This window comes from Eutrigla gurnardus (assembly GCF_963514095.1).
Source record: "Eutrigla gurnardus genome assembly, chromosome: 7".
In the NCBI taxonomy this organism is placed as follows: Eukaryota; Metazoa; Chordata; class Actinopteri; order Perciformes; family Triglidae; genus Eutrigla; species Eutrigla gurnardus.
In genome coordinates this window covers 22453638-22481357 of record NC_139921.1, presented here as the reverse complement: position 1 = coordinate 22481357, position 27720 = coordinate 22453638, and the positions used below count along the sequence as shown (strand labels likewise).

General features: G+C 43.7%; 1 protein-coding gene across 1 annotated transcript in view; it reads left to right on the top strand.

Annotated features, from left to right (window-relative positions):
* Positions 1 to 5578: 5578 nt before the first annotated feature.
* Positions 5579 to 27720, top strand: part of myo10l1 (myosin X, like 1) — a 35902-nt gene continuing 13760 nt past the window's right edge. The window contains exons 1-9 of the mRNA XM_084013479.1: positions 5579 to 5830; positions 14731 to 14829; positions 23032 to 23190; positions 24248 to 24435; positions 26182 to 26316; positions 26436 to 26560; positions 26721 to 26734; positions 26879 to 26963; positions 27048 to 27154. Coding sequence (XP_083869605.1) covers positions 5810 to 5830; positions 14731 to 14829; positions 23032 to 23190; positions 24248 to 24435; positions 26182 to 26316; positions 26436 to 26560; positions 26721 to 26734; positions 26879 to 26963; positions 27048 to 27154 — 933 coding nt within the window. The 5' untranslated portion in view covers positions 5579 to 5809. The remainder of the gene's footprint in view (positions 5831 to 14730; positions 14830 to 23031; positions 23191 to 24247; positions 24436 to 26181; positions 26317 to 26435; positions 26561 to 26720; positions 26735 to 26878; positions 26964 to 27047; positions 27155 to 27720) is intronic.

Sequence of the window (27720 nt, the reverse complement as noted above, 5' to 3'; positions counted from 1 at the left end):
ACACACACACACACACACACACACACAAACACACACACACACACACACACAATGGTTCAGTTTAAAATCAATTTCCTGTCCGTGTTTGATATAAGTGGAGATGTTTGACAAGGTTCCATTGCTTTTGTGTGCATGTGGGTGAGTGTGTGTGTGTGTGTGTGTGTGTGTGTGTGTGTGTGTGTGTGTGTGTGTGTGTGTGTGTGTGTGTGTGTGTGTGTGTTATAAAAAGAAGACAACTTGAACAAAGGCATTACTGATCTCTGCTCTGTTTACAATGTAGAGGATGAGCAACGGATCTAGATCACTGTGTGTTCATCTGGCTTATGACACAAAGAAAGATGATAATAGTAAGAAAGTAAGACACCTGTGTGGAGGAGAGAAGGTCAAGCTTAGAGTCAGGGTTAGTGTTGTTCGCTGACTGGCACTGTCATAATGAGTTTTTATAAATAAAGTCCACAGCTGTCTCCAGATAGGAGCAATATACACTCCACTCCCAACTTTCTGCCAAATTGACCTTCTTTATCCTCCTTTATTCTCAGAAATGTGACGTCATCATTTTGAAAACGGAGCTACAAGCTTCGTGTTGCATGAGTCATTCAGATCAGGTGACATCATATATGTCACTCTTTGAGAGTGTGTGTGTGTGTGTGTGTGTGTGTGTGTGTGTGTGTGTGTGTGGGTGTGGAATGCATGAATCATTGGATTGTTGAGTATACTTGTCCCCAGGGAGTGAACTCTGACACCAGACAGCATGGATTGTAGCTTAGCATCTTTGCATTAATCCACCTCTGTAATACGGAGAGGCAATTTTAAAAAATGTGTTTCTTATCTATTCATATGATTTAGTATTTTAACCATCAGCCATTCAGGTTGCATCTTTGCACAGCCGTCGTCTCTCCGTGTCCGCTTTGTCCCTTTGTCCTTGCTGTAGCTGCACTCGCTGCATCCCTGGTGCCCATGTATCGTAAATCCATTCATGTCGGGTGTCCAGACATGTCGACGTCCTTCAGACGTTCCTCACTAAGCAGAAATGTTAACGCTGTAGTTGAAAATCAATACAGATGTAAAATTGATATAATATATATGGTTTGCATGTCAGGACAGACAGAATCTGGACGTACAAATAACAGAAACACTTAACAATATAGATTAGCTCCCCTTAAAGGAACGGTTGGACATTTTGGGAAACACGCTTGCAAAGCGTTAGATGAGAAGACTCTTTTGTCCGGATGGTAAATATAAAGCTATCGCCAGCAGCTGTTTAGCTTCCCAGTGGAGACTCCAGGAATGACTGTGTCCGACTGGTTTCCCTGTTTGCAGTCATATTTACTGTACAGATATGGGAGTGGTATTACTCTTCTCTTCCAACTCACAGGAAGGAAGCAGTTTAGCATATTAAAACATGTCTAAAAGGAAAAGAGGAACATCTTTTACATTTTAGCAGATTATTGAGATTGAGATTACCAGAGGAACTTGATTTGATCAAACAAACTCCAGTTCTCTGAAAACCAACAGAGGCATTCAGTTGGTAGGATACTGAATCCCTAATTTGACTATTCAAAATGCTCTCTGATGGGTGACATGATGTGCATCAAAACATTGTTTTTAATTTTGTGTGTCCAGACAGGAATCTGGATGAGTAATGTTGAAAATTAGTGGTGCGGACAGAAGTGCTTGCCTCCCGCTGACAGAAGTTATATTGTAGAATTCAAAATAAATTAAATCAGCGAGACTAAGTAACCTCATCTGCTTGATATTACATTTCCGTGAGAGAATGTGTGCGTGTGTGTGTGTGTGTGTGTGTGTGTGTGTGTGTGTGTGTGTATGTGTGTGTGTGTCATTGTGAACCAGCTCATAAACCATAATGCAGATTGATGAAAACAAGCTTTCATAAAGCTGCTGCAGTTATTATAATAACATCTAGTGCCTTGCACTGTCAGAAGAGTGACTTTATTGATGAACTGCAGATTGCAATAATATAGCACAATATAAGAATGAAGAACATCCGGCATGAAATATTTGATTATTTTAAACACATAACAAGGGGAATCTTTTTATTAACGTTTCTGTATGCATTGATAAAACATTTTATTATATTTGTATGAATTCCATTGCAGAAAATGCATTCAAATAGAGCAAACAATGCATCTTTGTACCTCTGAGACTAAAAGAAGACTCGTTAAGGACTCAATTAAGCCTCCAGGCCTCGTTTGAAAATGTCCCCCCATTTTACCAGTTAACCAGTAACAAGTATGCTTGATGATCGGGGCATTTCACACTGAGTTCCCCTTCGTCCCTCTGATTCAGCGTGTCCTCCACAGACAGCCGTAAACAGATGTGTGTGCGGGGTCACGGAGGAGGGGTGACGGAAAGAGAAAGAGGTTAATAAATGAAGAGAGATTTACGGGATGCTGTGGCTGTAAAACTGATTGACTGTGACATTGCGAGTGATGCATATTAACGCATGCAACATATGACATGACCACGACCCCCTCCACACACACACACACACACACACACACACACACACACACACACACACACACACACACACACACATACACACACACATTCAGTGTAACAGTAGGAGGAGTAGGAGACATCAAGGAGAAAGGGAGATGCAGAGCTGTGGTCATGAGTAAGCAGAGTTCTGCTCCTGACTCGCAGGGAACAAATTCTATCCCATAATTCACCACTGAGGGTCACCCAGTCCTGGTGTTGTCTTGGTAATGAGAATTCAATAGCACAGACTACCTAATGTCTGTATTTTTGATGTGTGTTTCAATGTGTGTGTGTGTGTGTATGTGTATACATGGGCACGTTATATGAGTGGGTCGATGGCTTTTAGGCAGCAGCAGCAGCAGCAGCAGCATCCCCCTCCTCTTCTCCACTCCAGGGGTCCAAAGTTGTGTCTGTTGCATTCGGTAGATATTGACCAGTCGGGAGAGGTTTAGTGCAGAAGAAATGCGGAAAAAAATGTTTGGTAAAATCAATAAAGCATATATTTCATTAATAATGTGACCTTAAGGTACAAGAGCAATAACGTGGCTCCAATCGACTATTAGCTATGTGGAGATATGAGAGAATGAAGCCGCTCTCCCTCTGTGTGTGTTGTAATCCGAGCTTCTCCTTGCTTTGTTGACATAGCCGCTACTTTTAGTTCATGTTCGGAGGCTAGCGTAGCGCCCACCCTCTGGTTCCTCTCAGGTGAAGTTAGTTGTGTCAGCAATTTTGTTATTTCCCGTGTTAGCTACGAGCCATTGAGAAGCTCCCAATCTAATATATTGCACCTTTAATTGATTAAACCATTATTCAAATAATCCACTGATGAATCAACGAATAGCTTCAGCTCTACTTAACACCGTCTGAATTGTTCCTGTGTGGTAAACCGCCCTCATTACTTTGAAACAAATGCTTAAAATAAACGCTTCCATTTGCTTCCAGACTTTGGTCCACTTTCAACACAGGCAGAAAATGAATCTCCAATTTTTCCTCACAAAATAGCCAATGATGTCAGTGTCCTTCAGAAGTTCATTAAAATTTAAAAGAAACACTTCTGAGAAAACAACAGAGAATCCACCATGATTCATAAGTGCTTGCTGCAAACCATAATCAAGTCGACAACGCTGTAACCTCTGTTAGTCCAGTGTCAACACACTGCTTCTGGTACCTGAATGCACCTCAATAATATAACATTGTTTTTAGAGCGTGTAACTGCATATTTACAGTGATTTAGCCATTCTCTGACAAATTGTCTCACAAGGCTTGATCTATATACTTCAGTTTCAGATCATTAAACATGACACATTTTGCGTGTCTGCATACATAACGGACTGTAGGACCACACTAGTTGGATGGGGGCTTTCTGCTTATGGAGCATGATATGTCTCCACACCCCTCCACCAGTTTAAGACAATCTTATATGACATCGTTGTCTGTGCTGCTGCAGGTTAACCAAGGTTTTCCCTTAAAGCCACTTCATATTAAAGATTATAAAGATCAGGTCTCATTTCCTGAGTGTTTGTGTGTGTGTGTTTGCATATGTTGGTGTTCCCCTACAGACAGGCTTGGGTTGAGGCTATAGCTTTTGAACTGTCTCCCTGATGGAGTGGGACGCCACGGTTAAATAGTACTTCCAGGCATGCAGGAGGCCCCCCCTTCTATACCTCCAGGGCTCCAGAGGGAACAGGCTGAGCTTCACAATGCTTTACCCCAGAGAGGCCTCACCCCGCTGGGCTCCTGATGGCTGCACCTGGCCCCCACAGCTTGGTCTGGAGAAAAAACACACACACAGAGTCCACATCACACAAGCCAGCTGTCTAGCCATTTCTACCTCATTCATACAATCCGGTGTCTTGAGGGACATTGTGTGTTATCTTCCTTGATTTTTTCGGGGTGTTTTTACCCTGCTGTTCTGGTGCTGTGTGCATATGTGTGTGTATGTGTGGTGAGATATCATTTTTCACCCTACGGGGGGCTCCGACTAACCCTGTAACCAAGCCTCCTCCTCCTCACATGCAACGAGGGATAGGCTTTTTTAGAAAAGATGACACAGAAATATTAACTTCTTCTCTATCTTTTCTCTCTTTGTGTGATTTTTGATATACATTAGAGTGAACACTGCTGACAGCTCTTGCCTCATGGCTAATTTAGACACAAGTTCGGTTCGGATAGGAGAATTTCTTCTTCTGTGTCGTTAGAAATTCAGATCCACTCAAGCCAACTTATCATAATTTGTTATTTTATCCTTCATTAATCATTTCTACTATGTATTATAATAGGATATGCACAAATGGGACATACCTGCTTATGATCCGTCACCCTTTATAAAGGGCGTATAAGTTGTAATGACATCATGGCCAATAAATTGTTCACACGTAATAAGAAGATTCACAAAGTCAAGTAATTTTTAAAGATTTGTTATAATAAATAAAGATTAAAAGCAGTCATAAATGTAATTTATAGTTCTTATAATGCAGTTGTAAGCGAATGTTTTACTCAATTAAGTTTGATCCATTGGAAGAGTCTTCCTGATGGATGAGCCAATAAGCTAAAAAGACAAATTTGGCACCAATAAATGTCACAAAAGGCAGTAGTATAATAAAGAATCCATATGCAAATGTTTAGAGAGTTGAGATATTCCTTGTCTTTTTTTTTTGATGATGATGATGTACAATCTGTATCATGTCAAGGTGATTGGGCCAAGTGGGACGAGACTCTTTCATCTAGTCCCCAACCAAAGGAAACCTTGACAACACAACCACTGGGTCCTTAAACTTCCACTCTTCCCTGCCTCTGCCCTGGATGTGGATGTGAGCTGAATACGTGTGTATTGGTATTGGTGGATGCTGCTGTGTCTGCACCGCCCCGCCGGTGTGTGAGGAGCTCGTTCTGCCCCCGGACTGATCCTCTCTCTCAACTCCACGCACGCCCGCATCCACACACACACACGCGCGCACAGGAACACTGAAACGAGGCAAGCCTGGAAAACCGGGGCGCTTCAATTAGCGCTCCTCCGACGGATCCCTGGCGTGGACAATTTTAATTCTCCCCCCCATCAAAGCCTCATGTGGCTTCTTTTTTTTCTTTTTTTGCGCATAGAGCTCGGACGCTGGTGAGGTGTGTTTGAGCGACCGAGCCATGAAGACGAACGCTCGGTGAATGGGAAACACCGACACGGAGGCGCCGCTACCTCTCTCCCCGCCGTCCTGACACGAACGCTCACCGAGCTTCAGCGCAGCCGAGACCGGAGCCGGTGTCTGCGCTCTGCGGGGCCGGGCGCGCGTATTCTGGGAGGAACAGGGAGAGGATGGAGGCGTTTTTCACGGAGGTAAGCCACGGGGAAATGTGTGTCACTGCTGCGGTGCTGAACATTGATGACAGATTAAGCCTTTCGACGTAGCCCACATTCGCACCGGCGCACGGCCTATATTGTGTGAGATGATGATTTTTTTTTTTTTTTACGGGTTTTTCCATCGGGTTTGGTGACGGCAGGTGTTGCTTTGCTTCCATCGACTGGAAACATTGCTCAACGGTTCCCCAACAAGCATTAAAAAGGAGTCGGCCTGTGTCTTAACTGCATGTCGGTGATTAAACATAAAAGCTGTTTATTTGAGTGTCACTGCGGAGCATCGGGGGCCTGGCCGGTGGACTCATTCAGAGGCTGAGCCGCAGATAAATTGGCCAAACGAGAGCCGACACGGGCTTTTGCATCCATAAGGCTGCAGCCTCCCGGATTATAGCCAATCTGTTAACGGAGGGGAGACGGTGTTGACCCACAGCAACAGCCCTCCCACACCACTGCTGCTGCTAAGATGCCCTTTCTGTTCCTTTTTTAGTGTTACTGGGATGGAGCAGGGGTGTATGGGTGGGTTATGTGTGCACGGCTGCGGGGATTGAGGAGTGGATGAAGGAGGAGGAGGAGGGGGAGGAGGAGTGTGTACGTGGATGGAACAGGCTATAGGTGAGACAACTGGTAGGCCTTTTGAATATAAATCTGCGGTTATGAATTCGGGCTACTGCATACCTCGAGTGCCTAATGGGGGAATAAACCCTCTGATGCTGCATGGACAAACCATTCTTGTGCTTTAAAACCAAGACAAATGTGTTTTCCATTCAGTTCCCGAGTCATGTTTGAGCAATTTACCTCTCACATTTCTATTCTTCCCTCCATGGTCTTCGTTGTATAGTGGTACCCCTCCTTTCATGAGTGTTTTGGTCCACACACACACACACCATTCAGTGGCATATCTACAGAATCTCATGAAACGAGTCTTGGCTATGACTTTGATGCCAATATCCATCCTCTCCAAGCTACTTATCCTCCCTCCCTCTTAAGTTAATCTGATATGGGTTTAAATATCTCCCACTTTGGCAGTGATGTCATGCCATTTATTGGTGTGTGTGTGTGTGAGTGTGTGTGTGTGTGTGTGTGTGTGTGTGTGTGTGAGTGTGTGTGTGTGAGTGGCTGTGTGGATTCATTTTCCAGCTATTTCTGGGGGAAAAACAGCGATGTGAGCTATTGAATGCTGCTAATAATGTGTTATATGAACACACACACAAAAAAAATGTCATGACAACCAAACAGCTAAGTGCAACAACCATCCCTCCTGCTCCATTTCCCATCCGTCTGGTTGTAATATATTGATCATAGCATTGATTCGCATGGCCGCACATCGCCCAAGCCCACAGCCCCTCGCAGCACAGACTCTGAAAAGACCTGAAAAAATGGAGTGGACTTATTGAGTTATGATGTTCAGGCCTGCAGTCCTGCATCAGCTGCACGTCTGGTCCCCTTGACATGACTTCATGCAGTGGGGGCTGCTGAGTAATCGAGTCCTCTCGAGCTTCATTCCTCTGCAATCTTCATCGTGTATCTCTGCGTTCCTCCGCTCGTCTCCGGCGTTTAAAACCAGGAAGAGTGAGCAGCTGACCTCCCTCTATCAACTCAGGCAGAAAACACGATAGCTGGCCGACAAGCCGAGCATGAAATGTCAGGTGGCAGTCGACTACTGTATGTAATCCCCTCACATTCAAACTGGATGGCTCGGTAGGGGAATACGGTGACATAATGTGCTCTAAATACACACAGAAATAAGTCACGTTAGCTGAAAAACTACTGGGGAGACATTAGACGTGACGGTGAGAGGCCTAAAGATGGATCCCACCAACCTCCGTGGGTCTGCTGTGTGTGTGTTTGTGTAATATCTGGACTGTATTGCAGGTGCACAGCCACACCGGACTGATAACTGGGAGACAGACAGGCGGGAATGTGGAGAGAACAGCTTGGACACAGTATCTCAAGCCTGCTGTCTCGTTGATCACATCTGCCTTTCTGTCCTGTCGTTGCCCAGCACACATGGTCCTCTCCTCTTCCTTTTAGTCCGTGTAACTAAACAGGCTGTAAATAATCATTTACTACTGTATTGAGTCGAGTGGACCCTACACACCCGTACGTATTGAGAGTAGTAGAGCAGTAAAAGCTTTCCCTCACTCAAGCTTTTTCATCCAAGGAGCAGTAAAATATTAATCACATGTATGCATTCTGTACGGCTTCTTGCATATATAGGAGACGTGAAACTTAACAGATATCAGAGCAGCTTCCATGTCGGAACTTGGTGTCTTCAGGACTTTCTTTTGTGCGATGCACTTTTTGATGTAAAAAGCAATAGGGGGGCAACATTTAGCGGTCCGTGGATCGTGGTCTAGGATCATGCAGGGTTCTGTATGAAGTGCATGCTTCGGGAAGGCTGGTTCAGTGGAGGGAAGGGAACAGTCACTGGAGATGTGTGACCTATATTCAGCAGCTCCAAACACATTTGTTCTGCTCAGGAGCTGCATCAGCTTCGCTTCTCTCTCTCTCTCCTCTTTTCACTCTCCTCTGATGCTCTCTCTCTCCCTGCGGCCACTCGCTTGGTGATTCTCCATCTCAGCCAACCAACCTCTCTCTCTCTCGGTGCTGCTCTCTCCCTCACGCCTTCTGGCACTGTCTTTCTACACACACACACAAACACACACTTCCTCCGTCTCACTCTCCTGCTTGTTCTGCATGTGTAGGTGTCTTTGACTACAGCTCCACTTCAGTCAAGCCGCATTAAAAGCTATTTTCCAGCGTGTGAATAAAACACTTCCCAGAATCGCTCCTCTTTCAAACGGCTGCGACGGAACCGAGCAATACGGCAGAACATTTGCATCACCGTGATTCACAACAATTAGTCCGATAACAACAAATGCAACAATGAGTATTTATATTTTTAAATACATTGCATAATATTTGATGACTTGTGCAGGCGCACACTTTCCAGATTTAAAGGAGGTGGCCTGTTCGGCTCCTCAAACTAATGTTTGCTGAACAATGTAGAGCGACAACTAATGATTATTACCTACATTTGTCACTTTCTCTATTAATCAGTTACTTGTTTTTATCTATAGAATATTAGAAAAATGTAAAATTTTAAATTTCCTAAAGCTCAAGATAACATCTTTAAATGGCTTTATTTTGTTTAACCAACAGTTCAAAACCCAAAGATATTCCAATTAAATGATACAACACAAAACCTAAAATCCTGAAAATTGAAAAGCCAATACAGTTTTGGCTTTTTTATATTCTATATGAATCATTTTGGAAAATAAAATGCATAAATGATTAATATAGAATATAAAAAATGCCTCTATAAACATATACCTTACCCATTAGATAAATTAAAATAATACAGGACTGCATATCCCACAATCCTCTCCACCTGAACACCATCTCTCAACATCCACTTAGAGGAGGGAGGCTGTTTCCATGGTGCCCCGTTTCCACACTGTTGCCGTGGAGTCTTGTTGCCAGGGTGTTGGCGGGGGTGGGGGGTGTGTGTGACTGTAGTTTAATCCAAGATCAGAGAGAATGTGATAATTAGCAGACTGCTCAAAACTGGCCTTTCAAAGAGGATTTGCACTGTACCAACACACACTTCCACGTTCACACACACACACACACACACACACACACACACACACACACACACACACACACACACACACACACGTTAACAGCTGCTTCTATCTGCTGCCTTTATCCCTGTTTGTAATTTCACAGTAAACTCTGATCTGGTTTACTTTAAATCATTCATGTGTTTGTTTTGGAATTCAGGGCAGGTCACACGGTAATCTGTCCAACGTGTCCGATATTTGATGCACTTAAAACTACAGTATCTACAGTAACGTGTGGAGTGTGATCTGATGCTTGTTCTCTCTCTCTCCAGCTCTGTGTGGGTGTGTGTGTGCTACAATAGTAAAATGTTCTCACAAGGAAAGAAGGAAGAGAACATTTAATCTGCTGATATAGTATCTCAAAATTCTAAATAGCCATCCTATAAGAGCTTTGATTCAACTATAGTTCTGTTATTGAGGAGGCATTTTTTTAATTTTTGATACACTCAAGTAGAGTTAACATTATATTCTCATGAAATAGGAACATAATGAATTGAAACATTTCATTTTTGGCTTTGTGCACATTTCTTAGTTCCCCCAGATGTTTTTTTAAATATATATACCTACAGACAGAAGTGTAATCTCTTCCACTGACAGATGTGACTCATATAGGACAGGTGACACCCACGCTCACCCACCCTCACACATAAACACATGCTGTTGCTCTCCTTCCAGCCGCCATAATCTGCTGAAAGCCTCGCTGTCCTGATTGTATTATCACCTTTAATGGAATATTACTGACACAGTTTAGGTCCCTGACACAGGCCGAGCTGCACTAGAGGAGACGGATCAGAGAGCTTTTCCACGGTGATGCTGTATACAACCTTTAACACACATACACACTAGTTCACCTGCTGTATGTACGATCGGACCTGATTCTGCAGTTGACAGGAGACGGAAGTTATGACGACAATAGTTTTACTGTTGAGAGGAGTAGTAGAAAAGTAGAATATAAAATAACATTTAAAGAATATAATTGCAACTAACTGAAACTTCTCCCGTATGCCAAACGTGTGGGAGAGATACGGTGGCCAATGCCAAACCATGAAAATGCAAATGGCTCTATCTAGAGCCAGTATTGGGGTTTGTCCATTCTGGGCTACTGTAGAAACATGATGGTCGGCTCTGTGAAGAGGAAAGTAACGGAAACACCGATTATTTTTTTTTCAGGTGATTATAGACTGAAGAAAACATACTTATATATTATATTGTGTGTCCATTTTATGCCAATAGATCGCACTAAGTGCTCCTCACTGGACCTTCAAATCTAAAAGCATGGCGGTCAGCATTAGAGGGAATTGGCCAGACGACCCTCCCCTCCTCGCCCGATTAACTCATACAAGCACTTAGCAACCACACCCCATCCCCTCTCCTGTAAGACATATATGTGGGGAGAGCAGAGCTTGGTGGCTTTTTTTGCATTTTATTTAAAATGTTAAAAAAAAACACGACTTGTTTGTCTGCCAGATTCAGCGCTTTGAGGTGTCAAAAGTGTGAAAAATGCAGAGAAGAAAGGAAGCCAAACCGCACTCCAGATATTATCATGTTGAATTATTGATGGCTGCTTGTGTTTGGTGAGTCTTGGATGTGCCTCTGGTGCTGTTTTGAAATTGCGCTTTAAGTAACTGGAGTTAATGAGTTAATGAGTTCGGGTCGGACAAAGACAGACATTCAGAGCCATCTGTAAATGCACTCCTGACCTTTCGTCTCCAGAGATCCTGCTGTGTCTTCCCACCTCCATGCTGGTCTTAAGTTTCCTTCCATTAGCTGGTGGCTGGTCAGCTGTTTCTGTCCTCATTTATTAATCAGCCTGTCATTCTGCGTTTTCTTCAGCCTCTAATTTTAACCTTTTATCCCATTTGTTTGTGTATTTTTTCTTACTATTATCCCCCTTTTACCCTCATTCTCTGTCATGTCTCTCTGTCAGGTTGTTGCTTATGTTTCTGTGGATTGCTCCAAAATACCAACTTCTTAGGGAGTCTGGTTGTCGTTTCTTATTTTTCTTCATTTATGTCCTTTCCTATATTTGTCTTTTTCTCTTATTTCTTACTATTTCTTTAGCCTGATGAAATATCTCATAGTTCTCATGAAACTATGAGATGGTTCATGCTCTGAGTGAATTTCGAATGTGCAGTTTGAAGTTGAAGATGGAGGCATTTTTCATATTATTGGTTTTGTTGGGGCGTGAGGGAGGAGGTCCTTCATCAAAGGCCGTCTCCAGGGCGATTCCTCAATCAAACGACACGGGCGTCCATGTGATCGCCCGAGCAGAAACAAGTCTTTATCAGACACAGACAGACAGCTTACAGCTGTTCAGGTGTCTGGGCTGAATGCTCTGGGGATGCTCCCTTTTGTATGTTCCCAGTAATGAAAGATTAGTAGATGGTCAGTTCTCCCATTGTTCTTCGTGGTATAATCAATATATTTTAGTGTAATCAATCCTGCCAACCTTCGCTTTACATAGAGGCCTTGATAGAAGGAGCTCTATGAGGAACAGCAGAGGTTTTGCATGTTTCAAACAAAGACTTTGATGAACTTAAAACACAAAGTAAAAGGGTTAAAGTTCTAAGTGAAAAACATGGACAACTCCCAGACCAGCGCTGTAGCAAGCTGTCAATCATAAAGTAGCCGCGCCTTGAAGCATAGCCAGCTTTATCATCTATTTTACTCTAAGAAGACCTGAAACTAGAGATTGAGATCATAAACTTTACAATGTTTACTGAGGTAATAAATCAAGTGAGAAGTAAAATAATTTTCACATAAGAATCACATCTGAGTGAAGGTTTTTTTCCCCTTAACTCTCCTAACTAAACGAATAGCATTCATTGGGAGGGATGTTCTGGCACTCGTTCAGCTCCTGTTGGTCAGACAGACACGGTGTGAGACACGAAGTCGGGGGTCACGTTTGAGGCTAAAGCGACAATTGAGGTTTAATGGAGCTTGGCGAAAAGGTGATGGACGAAGCTGGAGGCCCCGGTTTGACTGCGGCTCGGTTTGAATTTCACAGTGAGAAGCGGAGAGGGAGTGTTTTCGCCATACGTGTAGTCCTACGAACAGAAAGCACTAGAGTTTGTTGTCATGCATGACCATTCTTGTCCGTCTCGGTCAGTAATAGAGGGGGGGGGAGGGGAGGAGGTGTACTGGCAGGTCATTTATAACCCTCGGCATCCCCCTTTTCCCCAGAGGATTGCTTGTGGCTCAGGCAAAGTACATCGATCAGGACTCAACACCAATTTACTTAAAGAGGAGACGGATGGAAAGCCAGGCAGAACGCAAAAACATGCATCATATTTACGGAGAGCATAAGGATAAAGTATATTCATGGTAGTCCAGTTTACATGTCGTCATTTCATTGGTTGAAACAGGATGCAGCGGAGCCTTAGGCCAGGGGGTCACCGGGTCAAGTCGCGGCATCACCATCATTACAATGGCTCTGTTTGCTGGAATCTGACGGGCAGACGAGCTGGGTTTAGGGTCTAGACAGGCTGACTGAGAGAGAGAGAGGATCTACAGGATGGATGAGGAGGGGGATATATATAGAAGGTTGCTGAGGAACGAACAACACAGAGGCTCCTGAATTTTTCATCCGTCAGAGTGATTGTAGATGTACGAGGCTTGTTCATGCAAAGATTGGATTAGCATGAAATGTAACATGCAGTGAACGTCAGATCTCAGTTCTGGTGGAGTTTATAACAAGATGAACCACAATATAAAAAAGAAATGTTACCACTGTATTTTAGGGAAGTAGCACTAAACACAGTACATAAGTACAGCTAAACCAAAGTACAGGATTTCACAAAAATAAATGTTTATCTGAAAGTCCGAGGATCACCAAAGTGAGTCTTTGTATTTGTTCCCCTCTTTTATTCTGTGTATCCCTTGTGTTGTTTGAGTCAGCCCTGCTCCATTTCCACCAATCAGCTTTCAGGCTGCCCTCTTGTCTGCCGACCTGTGTCTCGTCGGCTGATTCGTTTCTGTGTATTTAGTCTGCATCGTTCCCACGTGTCTCTGTTTTTACTGTAAATGGGACCATCATTTACTAAATCAACTTCATGCTGTGTTGGAGAAGACTTGAAACTAGCGAGAGACAATGAAATCATGTTTTCAGTGTTTAATGAGGTAATAAATCCAGTGAGTGGGTAATTTTAATAATTGAGTTCTATCCAATCAGACAACCTGGGGAGTCGCCCCCTGATGGCCAGCAGAAAGAATGCAACTTAAAGGAATGCTTCATTTTTCAGACCTGGAGGATGCCGTCTGTTTAAAAGTCATTCTTCCCCCTAAGCTTACACTGACCCAACAGTGTGCATATATATATATATATATATATATATATATATATATAGTGTAGTGTAGTGTGTGTGTGTGTGTGTGTGTGTGTGTGGGTGAGTGTATATGATGTATTTCTGCCTGGTTAACGCCACAGCCAGGAGCACAGACTGGTTTTCTACTCTTATCAGTGTGTGTGTGTGTGTGTGTGTGTGTGTGTGTGTGTGTGTGTGTGTGTGTGTGTGTCAGATTGAGATATAGAGAGCAAGAAAATGCAGAATGAATCATTTGCTGTCTTTACAGTACTTCTGTAGCCCTTTTGACTGCCTCCTCTTCTTGTTTCCTTTTCTGTGTCCTCTGTTACGCTGTGCCCCCCTTTTAGGGGCTGGAGGTCAGAGGTCAGGGACTTTGTAAAAGAGGGCTTTGTCTGTGAGGAAAGGTCTAGAAGGAGCACACTTCCTCTGACCCTGAGGACCTCCCCAGCCCCCCCCCCCTTGCCCTCCACCACACACACACACACACGCAGATGCCAAGGCTTGTTGCCTCACCTCGGTGGAAAGTCCAGATGTTGCAATCTTTGTTTCTCATTAAACACATCTGTGACATCTCATCATACATGTCAGGGTCAAAGGTTATGCTCCAACAGAGCAGGTTCCTACAGTGTGTTGTGTTTCCCCGATGGAAATTAGACATGTTTAGAATTGTTCCAAATGGCTCGCCCACAATGTGGATAACATTTTTACTCTCTAATTCATTATGAAGTGGGAATGAATGCCGGGTTAATGCAGAGCACTGCTGTACATCGATTACAGTCAATAGTCATCAACAGACTGGCAGCTCTGCCCTCAAAAACATGTACCTCTTATTACTAACTCACTCCACCAAGTCGACTTAGAGCTGAAGACCTCTACTCGTGTCAGCCGTCGGTTTCATTTTTTCCCACTGCTTGCCTAACTTCAGTCCCTGTGTGTGTCTGCGATCCAGGGGGCCCGTGTTTGGGTCAGGGAGAAGGAGCAGCTGGTTCCCGCTACAGTCAACTCCTGTGGAGATGGAACGCTTGTCATCACAACCGACTATGGAGAGGTAAGGAATGTATAAACACACACACCTCCCATAACTGCTTACATGAGTGTCATGTTTAACCTGCCAGACATTTTAACGCCTTTCTTCATCATATCTGCCGTGAAAATATCAGATTCCCACACAGTCAAAGAAATGAAAAGTTGAATTTTACAACCCTCGCACATTACATGGCGTCTCACCTGGCAGCGCTGTCGGCCAAAGAGCCAATTACACCCAAAAGAAGAGGAGGTTCAGTTTTGCCAACTTCCCCAACATTCGCCACTGGAGCTGAGAGAAACAGGATGTATCTGTTTCCATCACAGTTAGTTTTGGAGTCATGAACAAAGACTGTAAAAGTTCACAGCCATCCATGGTGACGCTCCCATGTTGCAGCTGATTAGAATGCTATAGGGATGCAGTTAGCATTGCACTGGTTCCCTCGATAAAAAAGCCAATTTTTGTATTATGGATTATTGCAGAAAATAATAATGCGGCAATCAAATGTTTTGTTGAGCTAGATAATCTTCACAAATGAACACCACGTTTATGATATTTGTCGCCTGAATGCATTCATTAGTAAAAAGCTAATGTTAGGCTAGAAACGAAGTAAACCAGGCTACATGTCGCAAATACACACAACAAGGTCAGCGTGATGGTGTCTGTCAGTCTCATTTAGCTGCTTGTTAGCAACCAAAAGCTTCAAAATTCAAGAATGGGATTTTTCCTGACATATTTTATATCATGTTAACAACAACATGTTAACATCTCTTCAGCTTGTGTTAACCAGACTTTGTATCGGCCATCTAACCAAAAACCCATTGAGCTGGAGACAGGGAACTTTGAAGTGCAGAAGATGCTAAATGTTTTAGACGTCATCTCTTCAAACTATTCTATTCGCTGCTTGAAGAGGAACATGAGTGAAGGTCAAACAGCTGTGCAGGTTCATTCTCTCCTGCGTGGATCGATACAAACTCCTTGTCGTGATGCACCACTCTCCTGCCCCCAGTTGCCTCCTTCCTCCTCCTCCTCCTCTTCCTCATCATACATATGCAAAATTCATCTCTGACACACATTCATCCTCAAGAGGAACACAAATGCACATTTACACGTCAGATGTGAGGAGAGCGTTGCCTGGTTGTTCCAAACCAGCACGTTGAATGTTTGAATCTCGTTATGAGAGTGTGTGTGTGTGTGTGTGTATGTGTGTATGGCAAACACACACACACACACACACACACATGTGCTCCAGTTGGCAGCGTTTAGATGGAGCTAATAATAGACTTTGTTCTTTGGCCCGAATTCAAGAGTCTCAATCCCTCCCTTTATACCCCATGAAGAACATCCACATCTAGGCTCTCTTTCACAGATCCACAATGAGTCCGTGTTCGGCCCCTGAGACATAGAATGGCCAAACGCCGCTCTAAAAGCATCGCCTTTTCATGCGGCTGCAGCGAGAACAGACAGGCATTTTTTTCCCTCCCAAAATAGGAGGAGCGGTTATCGGGACAGGCATTCTCTTTGCTCTGGATTATGAATGTCCTTAACTTCCCCAACCCCCCATCCAGCTCTCCCTGCCTCCCACCAGCCCTCCCTCTCCGCTAGCTGTTTAAATGTTAGCTCCGCAAGAGGTGGTGAATATTTGATAGAGAGTCAGCAGGATGGGGGGGCTTTTCCCTGTTACGACAGGATCTGGCTACCAGCCCCCCCCTGGCTCCCCATCACTCCCTGTTGCTCTGCTCCTGGTTCCCATAATCGTAAATACATGTATGACTCCGATGTCCAAAGAACTCTCTGCATTTAAGTAGTGGCCGAACAAGAAACATGACAAATTTAACAGCATTTCAGCTGTTTTATTACTTTTCCTTTCCTTCCTTGTACTCCCGGCTGGCGCGTCACTCTGGTTCTGTAATCTTCAGGCCCTGACCCAGTTCACCATATTACCGATTCTGGGTTACAAATGCTGCTGCAGCAAAAGCCTTCATGCCAAATCAGCACAACTCATAACAACCAGGCGTATACGTGCAGGCCTTTTCCATCATTCATATTCATGAGCGCGTTTCCATAAATAAGACAATATCCTCGATGTTGTATGTTTTCATTCTTCTGTTCTGTCCATATCAGTGATTTGTGACTACATGTTGTACTGTAGCAGATGATCGCGTGGTTCACATGCATCCACATAGATGTGAGCACCTTGCTGACATTGCAAATGCCAAGATAAAAGGCAGTCGCTGCCATTTTCACTTCAGAAAGGTTGGATGTGTTTTGCGTAAAATCATGTCAAGCCTCACGTCTTTGAAACTTGACTTGCAAGTCAAAAAGCAAGCCTTTGTGAGGTTGACATTTCTAAAAAAAAAAAAAAAAAAATACTATACTGATATAGCAGCCACTTGAAGCCTAACCAAAAAGCAATATGATATATATTTTATAGATAATAATATATTAGAGGACAGACTTTGTAATGGCAACACTGTTCGATATTTCTATACAGCTCGTTACTTGTTCTTTAGCTGACATATACAGATAAAGATAATAAACCAATATATTGGCTGATTTATAGGTCAGTTAATCGTTCTGGTGGGGTTGACTGGGAGTCTGGGGACCCTCAGGGGTCCTCGAGGGAGTTCCAAGGAACTTCCTCTACAGCTTTCTATACAACTCTGGTGGCTTAATCATATCCAACAACCAAACTTTCTTCAGATGGAGGTCTTAATCTTATCAAATGGGGGTCCATGAGCTTAGGTCTATCAATTTAGGTGTCCTTGAAATGAAAAGCTCTAAAGGGAGGAATGTTGGATCAATTTTCTCCTCCACGATCCAAGGTTCCCTTTCCCTTTTAAGTCTGTATAGCTCACTGCATGGAGAATAAGATTAGATTACATCAGATTAGAGGAAACTTTTATGGACTCGTAGTAAAAGTGGGTCAACAAAGAACTGGATAAAGATAGAACAAATAGATGGTATATGAAGATATAATGAATGAACATAAAAACTACAGATTGTGATAACACCGAGCTCCCACTGCCTTATAAAATGGGCCTTTAGATGAAAGTACGGCTGTAACAATTAATTGAAACAATTTTCTGACATTTCGTGGACAAAATGAATCACCTGATTAATAATTAATGAACACAAATATAAATGAAAGTTTATATTTCCAACCTTGTATTTCTAACCAGCCATGTTGTGGCATTTCTGTGCCTGAAAGAGATCCTCCTGGTCTGGTTGCCATGGATACAGAGTCACTATCAGGCTTGTTCTTGCATACAATCATGATGCCCCAATGTCCATCTCTATAGGACACATTTACACCAACATTGAATGTATAACACATAAATAATATTTAGATATAGAGAGACGTCAACACACACCTGCAACCCTACATTTGAACCGCGCACACACACACACACACACACACACACACACACACACACACACACACACACACACACACACACACGAACGTGCCAGCGTACACACGTTGCGTTGGCGATGAGTTATGGACAGTGTGTGTTATGTGACCTGGATTTCAGTAGCTAGCGTGAAAGCTGCAGCGAAAGCTCACGCGAGCACAGAACATGCTGCAGGGATGCCTTACTCCTTGGCCACACACACACACACAACACGACGAGGAACTTGGACACACACACAGAAAAACTGATGCACTATCAAACCTACCCTTTTGTTTCCAGTAATTTGGCTCATAATAAAGCTGATGTTGCCCTGTGATCTCCTGACCCACATTCCACCTCACACGTTGATATTTCGGCCCCTCTGAGGACCCCATAGTAAGTCGCTCGCTTGGTATCATATGAGATTCACTTTGGGACGCAAAGAGCTGAAGCACATGAAAATCCACCTTCTCAGGCTCCAAGTAGCCACGGTGGATTCAGACCAATCAGCATCCTGCGTGGAGCTACTGGCAGCTGTGGTTTAGGTGTGTGTGACGACACGGCGAGGCGACCTAAAGAGGTTACAAATCGATGCTACACCATTTTTTTTTATCAGAACTATGATATGATAAGACAGTGACAGTTGTACAGCACGGTAATCTGTTTCAGTTTAATAACATGGCTGGTGTAGCAAGTCCAAAACAGCTCACTATAAACCTGGATGGATGGATACTCTGATCCGAGAGGTCAGATTATACAAAATACCTCCTCGGTGTTCCCCAATCCTAATCTGACCCGCGGGGGTCTGCCAGATCTGATCCAAGGTCAGCGAGGAGAGCTGCAGGTGCACATACAGTTGGCCGTGTGACCGAATACAGGACCGCAGATTATATAGGTCAGTTTCAGTCTCTCTCTCTCTCTCTCTCTCTCTCCATGCTCTATCTTTATCTCTCTTGTCCCCTCTCCTCCTCACTTTGGCTGCTGCTAATATGGGAAGTCAAATGAAGAGGCTTTCCTCCCCTGGCTCTCCTCCTGAATCATGCAAAGCAGCTTCAGACATCAGAGGGCTTTAGAGAAAGGCCGTGTGTGTTTGTGTGTGTGTGTGCGTGTGTGTGTGTGTGTGTGCGTGTGTGTGTGTGTGTGTGTTCACATGAGCATAGCAGGTTAAGAGTGTAGCAATTTACGTGCAAGAGGAGCAACATAAAATCACGAGAGGGAATAAGTGTGTGTGTGTGTGTGTGTGTGTATGAGAGAGTAAATAGTGTCAACAAATTCCATGCTAATATATACACATAGTTTATGGCAATAGTTCACTCAAAACCACAAATGTTAATCTCATGGTGGCACTAGAAAAAAAGTCAGGACGTCATCAAAGCCAGAAGGATTCATCCTCTGGGGATCTTGAACGTCTTTACAACATTTCATGGCAACCCACCGACGTCCCTATAGACCTTCTCTACGATGAACATGGGCCCTGTTTAATTTAAATTAATCCCACGTATGCCTTCTTCCTGGAACTACTTGCTAGTCTAGCAAATGCGTATTAATCCGCAGCTGAAAATAGACCTCAATTATTGCAATATTTGCTCAAAACTACAACGCCCAGCTACTGAAACAATATTTGATTCAAAAGTCAAGATTGTCATGTATTTGGTAGCAATGCAAGCATTCATTCATCAAATAAAAATAAAGTCAAATATAATGAAATAAAGTAAAAAGATGAAATAGAAATATTCAGTAACGTGTGGCCTTGGGGTTTGAGTGGCACTGACAGTGTAGCGGACTCAAAAATAATCCAGAAACGGACTAACGCTCTGCTGGTTTATGTCTTTTCATGGACTTTTCTTTCGCTTGTATCAGAAATACAGAATAACAGCAGCGTTATCCTTTAAGAAGCTTCCTCTCCCACGATTTAGGCCCTAGTGAGAGATGTTTCACTGAAGACCAATCAGAGTTGGTTAACCATGCTCTACTGCATTACTCTCTCTCTCTCTCTCTCTCTCTCTCTCTCTCTCTCTCTCTCTCTCTCTCTCTCTCTCTCTCTCAGTCTATGTCAGTCTCTATAATGTTGCTTTCACTAATTCCACAGCCTTTCCTCTGTTCGTCTCTCCAATAATGAATTATTGAATATAAGGTATCCCATTTTAGCCTCTCTGGGTAGTCCGACTTATTGTGTGTGTGTGCGTGTTTGTGTGGGCTTCACACACAGTACAGTTTGTCTTTGTATGTGTGTTATTGTGCACCAAGAAGCACCGAATGTGTGTTAAATCCCACCAGAGGGCAGAAGAAGATAGAGCTGATTGCAAAAACCTTTCTTTTTTCTTTCTTCTTCCACTCCGGCTCCATTTTATTTCAGTCCCTGACACACTTTCTCACGTCTCACACGCCTCCTCTCTCTGAATCATCTGCATCTGGGTTGTCCCAAATGGTTTTCTTGCTTTGTCTTCTGTTAAAGGCCTTTATATTTGAAAGCAGCTCAGGCATTTATTTGCTTTTAATCTCGTAATTTAACGTCCAAGTTTGCCACCAGATTTTACACCTGAAAATCAGTTTAAGTCCTACTCAGCCTGTGAAAACAGTTGTTGAATGTCATCTGTGAATCTGGCGGGAGCTTTCCAAAGTCAGAGAAAGCAACCTTGATGATGATGATCCCCCTGATTATGACACGTTTTACAGGAAACGGAAGGTAATGAGACACGTCGAGGTGAATGTTGACAACCAAAACCCAGGCCTCCATGTCCTAGTATGTGTTGTGGTGTGTGTGTGTGTTCCCTTATCTTCTGTTACACTATAATTTACCCAGGATTGCGAAGACATGCTCTCAGTCCACCTTTGATCACAGGCAGGGGTCTCAAAACGGGGATCCTTGTGCATTAGATCAGATCAGAAAGCCTTGCACTAACAAAAAACAAACACAAACAAGCTGAAGGGGGTCAGCATGAGCGTGGAGGTTATCGGAAGCCGGCAATAGAGAGTAAAAGAGGCCAACTGGAGGAAGAGAAGGAAAGCCACGGGAGGTAGAAATGTGGGAAATGCAGTAACGGGGCAGGCAGAAGAGAGAGGGGTCCATTAATTAAGAGTGTGATGCTGTGAAGGAGGAGGAGATGGAGAGAACAGAGAGAGAACTGACAAAGAGGGGGAAGGGATAAAAGAGGAGTGACGTACAAAGGGAAAGCGAGATGAGAGAGAGACGGGGAAGTGATGTTTGAGGCATGAAGGCACGCAGGGAGCGAGAGTGGCGGAGAGATTTAATAGGGCGAGAAAATAAAGAGAAAGTCTTATCTGGAACGAATGGACTCGGATGGAGAAATAATGGAAGACACCGTGGTCTAGATATAATGTAGTCAATATGAACTCTGCATGTGTTGTCCAAGCCATGACCAACAGACATGTAAATAATCTAATTTACATTACACGTGTCTCCCATATCACACAAATAGAAAATGATACACAGATATAAAAGTTGGAGTGGAGGGGCAATGGAAAGGATGCCATATCATCAACTAATTATTATAAACCATAGCTTAAATTAAACTCAAATAAAGAATAAAAATGCAGCCCAGCATTCTCTTTTGCACAGTTTCTACCACCTGACCCCCGGCTGTAGCGCGGTGGTGAAAAGGTGAAGACACAGAGTCAAGCGGACGGGGGTCGTAGTGAGTTATGTTCTCTCTAATGGCGGACGAGGGATAATTGGGTCGTTTCATCACAGCTGAGTGAGTGGGGAAAGGTTAGTGATTTGATTGGCTGGAGTATGTAACGGAGTGCAAGACATGCATGGCTGTTTCGTCGGCCAGAAACAACATTTTTTCCGTGCAGACATGAGAGAGAGAGAGCCGTCTGCATGCAACAGCTCTGTGTGGTGGAAGACAAACTTACTGGAGTGAATAAGATTTATTTAAGAACAAGATGTCTGAACGCCTACAGCGCACCCCTCTGCCGTCCTCAACAGACTCCCGACACATCTGCTACAGCAACACGCACGCACACACACACACACACACACACACACACACACATACACACACCTAGCACACACACACACACACACACACACACACACACACACACACACATACACACACCTAGCACACACACACACACACACACACACGCACACGCACACACACACACACACACACACACACACACACACACACACACACACACACACACTATTCTATTCATAGTCAAGTTGATTATGCTAATGAATAACCTTTATTCTGAAATATAACTTAAATCAATCAATATTTTGAACCCCATGGCAAATAATTTAAACTAATAATAAATATATAAAAACTACAACAAAAATCAAAACTATAAACTACAAACTATAATTTACACAGACTTCAAACCTCCTCCTCCTCCTCCTCCTCCTTCTCCTGCTTCTTCTTCTTCTTCTTCTTCTTCTTCTACTTCCACAGACGGGTCCCCCACCCGTCTTGTCCTCTTGCTCTCCGGTTGCCATGGCGATTGATGGCAGACGAGACTGGGGTCTGGTTAGAAGAAGCCCTAAAGCTCTCAATTCTCATCATGTGCATTTCCGTCGTAATGCATGGGCTCATGCTAAAAATGGAGAGCTTGCAATGTTTTTATCTTTTAAATCTGTGTGTGACTTATTTTTAAATCATTACTCTAATTAAGCAGTGCGCCTTCATTTTTGAGCTAATTTATCCCTTGCCTGCGGTCAGGAGTGTCTGCTTTTGGTTACATCAAATCCAAGTATCACTGCAACAAATGGTGTTTTTCTCAGGATGAATGTTGTCAGGCGGAGGTAAACGTGGGTTTCTCGGGTAATTCAACATTCTCTGTACGCTCCGTTGTCTTCCAGGTGTTGTACCTGCAGCAGGCCGAGGTTACCAGGGAGCGGGTGTACGCCATGCACCAGACCAGCATCGACGGCGTGGAGGACATGTCGGCGCTGGCCGAGCTGCACGAGGCCGCCATCATGCACAACCTGTATCAGCGCTACCAGAAGGATAACATCTATGTAAGTGCTTTCAGATAGATGTGTTTAAGAGGGTGCATTATGTTCATGTCCCGTCATTTTTAACTGCATGAGGCTTTTAGTGGGAAACACGAATCATCTTATCAGACGCATCTACTTTGAGTGAGACAGGAGGGAGATGGAGAGTGAGCTTATGAACTAAATGCAAAGAAACAGAATGCAACACACGAAAAGCACAAGAAACAGGAACACATGCATGATACTTGTAATCTAATACAGTGAGGCATCATAGTGTCAGTTGCTGTGATCATTTGTTTGTGTCCATAATGAATACGAGGACTGGCTCACAGACATAAAACTTAATCACTTGCCTCGGGAGACATACAATTAACTAGTACATTTTAATGATTGGAAATCAGACATCTGGGAAAGCCTGAAAACCTGAAAGATTACCAGACCACGGACCAATAAGGGCCTCCCCCGAGTGTGACCTAATCTAGATGATGAAATATTGTCCATACATGGATTCCCCTTAAGCTGATCATAAGAATTGACCCTGTGTGTCCGGCGGGTCAGCTTTCTGTGTCACAGTGTGCTTATGCATTTGTGTGTGTGTGTGTGTGTGTGTCCTCCAGCACAGTTTTGTGTGAGTGCAGTACACAGAAATGCACAGACAAGCGTAATGTGACACGATGGAAGTCCTGCGGACCTCAAGTTTTTTTCTTTTGTTCCTCGTGCAGAAGGATCGAAAGCAAGGTTACAGCACGAACAGCTCAAAATGGAAATCTGCCGTTCGTCTTCTATCATCTCACTGATTTGACCTCAGCTTTTCGAATAAAAATCTCGTCACCCCCTCTATCACATCACCACCTTCCCTTACCCTCCATATCTAGATTAATATCAACACAAGGCTGCTTTAAAATGTCACATATTGACATTTTAAAGCAGCCTTGTGTTGATATTAATTGATATGCGTGATCTTCCTGTGTGTGGGTGCGTTTTAATATCTGAAAGTGGGGGAAAAACCTGACAAAAGGAAAAAATAAACAAAAGATACCAGAGCAAAGAGCTGAAATGTCACTTCCCGACTGTTTTTCAGACCAATATCGGCAGCATCCTGGCGGCCGTCAACCCCTACAAGCCGATCTCGGGTCTGTACGACCCGGAGAGGGTGGACCTCTACTCCAAGCACCACATAGGGGAGCTCCCCCCGCACATCTTTGCCGTGGCCAACGAATGCTACCGCTGCATCTGGAAACGCCACGACAGTCAGTGTGTCCTCATCAGGTGAGTCTCCACCACGGAGGAGGCTGCTTCAACGATTAAATGTGATGGTTTTCCTCTCATTCATGCTTTGTTCCATCTGTCGGACAAACCATCAATCCATCCATCTCTTAAATCCTGTGTCACAGGGGACTGCTGCCTGTTGAGGCATGCATTAGGACCAGAGGGGAGTGCCCTTTTTTAGAAAATCCAACAATTCCTACTGTCCTACTTACCAGAATTGCACATGGTTAGGACTGTCGCAATAAGCAATAAATCAATTAATCGCATGATAACTTTTATTGAGCTCGGTAACTTTGCCAGCGCACAGTCTCTATGTGGGAAGACGGACCTCTGGTGTAGCGTGTAGCATCGGAGCCCCGCTAGTAGCAAACATGCTAGTTGAGATTTGAAGTTTTAAAAAGATGGAACTGGTTTCAAAGCCAAACGCGACAGCTGCCGTATATTTAAAAAAAAAGAAAAAAACACATTTAATTGCTATTGTTTTGGTTTACGTGTTTTTGTTTACGGTTGCCATGGTAACGGTTGCTATGGTATGGCAACCGTTACCATAGCAACCGCGAACAAAAACACGTAAACCAACACAATAGCAACTAAATGCGTTTTTTTTTTAAATATATACAAAACTTTGTGCTGAGGAGCTTGTCTCTCTCCACCTCGTTGTATGTGTTGTCTGCTGGTGACTCCTGGTTGGCAGTGACCTGTTCTTCAAGGACTTCCTTCTCCTGCTCCTGGTCCAGGGTCTTCTTCTGGAGCTCTTCTTTGAGCTGAGTTAACTCAGCTCGGAGGCCCTGATTGTCTTCAATACCAGTGTGGAGGTTAGACACCAGCTCCTGGTTGGATGAGACCTGTTTGTCTTTCAGGTCCCCCGAGTCTTTGAGGAGTGCCGTTGTCAGCTCCAGCTGTTTTTCCAGAGCCTCCTTCTGCTGCTCCTGCTGCAGGGTCTTGCACTGGTACCGTTTTTTGAGCTGAGCTAATTGGGCTCGGAGCCCTTGAGTGACTTGCTTCTCAGCATGGAGGTTAATGTAGTTCTGCCGGCAGGCTGAGCTCTCACTCATGTCATTTAAGGCCTCCTCTTTCTCAGAGAGGTCTTCTTTCAGGGTCTGGATCTCCCCCTGCAGCTGGTGGATAAGAACAGCCTTCTCATGGGTGACCTCCATCTCAGCCTGGAGGTTCATGAAGTTCTCCAGGCTGGTTGAGGACTCCAGGTTCTCCTCTTTCTGGAACACATGGTTTATGTTTCTGAATGTCTGTAAACAACAGTCAGGAGGCCGTTAGCTTAGCGTAGCATAAAGTCACATTCTTCACTTTGTTTTTTGTATGCTTTGAACAAACAACATATGAAGTGTTGATGAGCGAGCTTTTACTCGACAAATACCACGTTTTGCTATTTAAATCACATAAAGAAAGTCTCCTCTTCAATCTGCCTTGGTAGTGAAAATGAATGAACAGCATCCCCCCCAAAAAAACCCAACCCACCGAGTGTGAAGTCGGTTAACTGCTCTTGGCCTGCTTGGCTTATCTGGTTGATGGTCAGATATCTCATCATGCTTTTAATTACACTCAGGCATCGTCTAGCTCTTGCTATCCTGATTGAGATAGACTAGGAGTTAATGCAATATCTCTGACGCTATCAAGCCTCGATATCAATTAAATGACCGAACCGGTGTTTAGGATATGGGAATGTCAGAGAAGGTCACAGTGTATTTAATTAGATTGTGTGTGTGTGTGTGTGTGTGTGTACTCCAGTGGTGAATCAGGGGCAGGGAAAACGGAGAGCACTAAACTGTTGCTTCAGTTCCTGTCTGTGATGAGCCAGAAATCCGCCGGGAGTCCTGCATCGGAGAAAAGCACGCGGGTGGAGCAGGCCATCGTACAGAGCAGGTACAGAAGCTGAAGGACGTCACTGTCATAACGAGGGGCTTAAAGATCACGTCAGTTTTACAAAAGTCTCAAGGTCTTAATAACAAAATGCACTAACTGGTTATTTATTCTCTCTGCAGTCCGATCATGGAAGCGTTCGGTAACGCCAAGACTGTTTACAACAACAACTCCAGTCGCTTCGGGAAGTTCATCCAACTTCACTTCTCCGAGGGCGGCAACATCCAGGGAGGCTGCGTCATCGACTGTATCCTTACATCTACGTAGGAAAGATGCAGATTTGGATCAAATGTACCAGATTTTGTGTGTGCTTTTATATTAAATATTGTTAGGGAATGGTAAGTTATGCTCATTATTTGTAAAGAACTCATGTTTCATCGTTTGTTCCTTGACCCTCTATCTTTCAGATTTACTGGAGAAGGTAACCACGTCTGCTGCCTGCTCATATCAAGTTCAAATTCATTGGGAGTCATTTGTTTGTGTTTGTGTTTCAGTGGACACTGACATGTAATAACGTTGGTATGGTCCTTTAATGGCGACTTTTGCTGCATTGACTTTGCTGTAGAACCGAGTGGTGCGACAAAACCCCGGAGAACGGAACTACCACATCTTCTACGCTTTGCTGGCGGGAGCTAACAAAGACCATAAGAGTGAGGAAAAGCACGCAAATGTTACCAACAGCGTCCGATGCATCTCTCCCAATATCATGTTGACATTGTGTATTTCCACATCAGGCGCCTACTTGCTGGAGGACCCTCCCGAATCTTACCACTACCTCAACCAATCCGGATGTCTAAAGGACAAGAGCCTGAATGACAAGGAACTGTATAACAGTGTTTTGGTCAGTAGGACAGAGTCCTTTTCTTTGACAAGTAGATTCACGTTTTGCAAATTACCCTTTTATTTTTGTAATCTGAGGTGACTTTCTGGGTTTGCACGAGGCACACTAGACAATATCTGTAAATGCAAGTTTAGCTCGATGGTGACTTTCCAACATTACAATGTTTTTTTTTCCCTTTGCCAGTTTTTTCTCTTGTTCCTCTACTTTAATGCATTTTGAGCAGATTCCCATACTGAAGGAAAAACATATTAATTATCAAATGAATGAATTTGGATGTTGTTTACCTAAAAAATAACAGATATAAATACCTAATTACAAACACTATAGGGGATGATTGCTGCCTGCAAAAAACATAACATAAAGTCAATAAAGTCATAAAGTCCAAAATCTGCACTCCCTCCCAGAAATCCGTGCATTGCATTGTGAGGACAAAGTTTGTACAATTGAAATTCGACTCACTGTTTATCAAACCTCTGCAAGTTTGACCGCTGATTCTGCATCAATGCACACTCGGCGACCTCGGCGACCCCACTGTATTCCTCTGTGTCTCCTCCAGTCACTGAGAT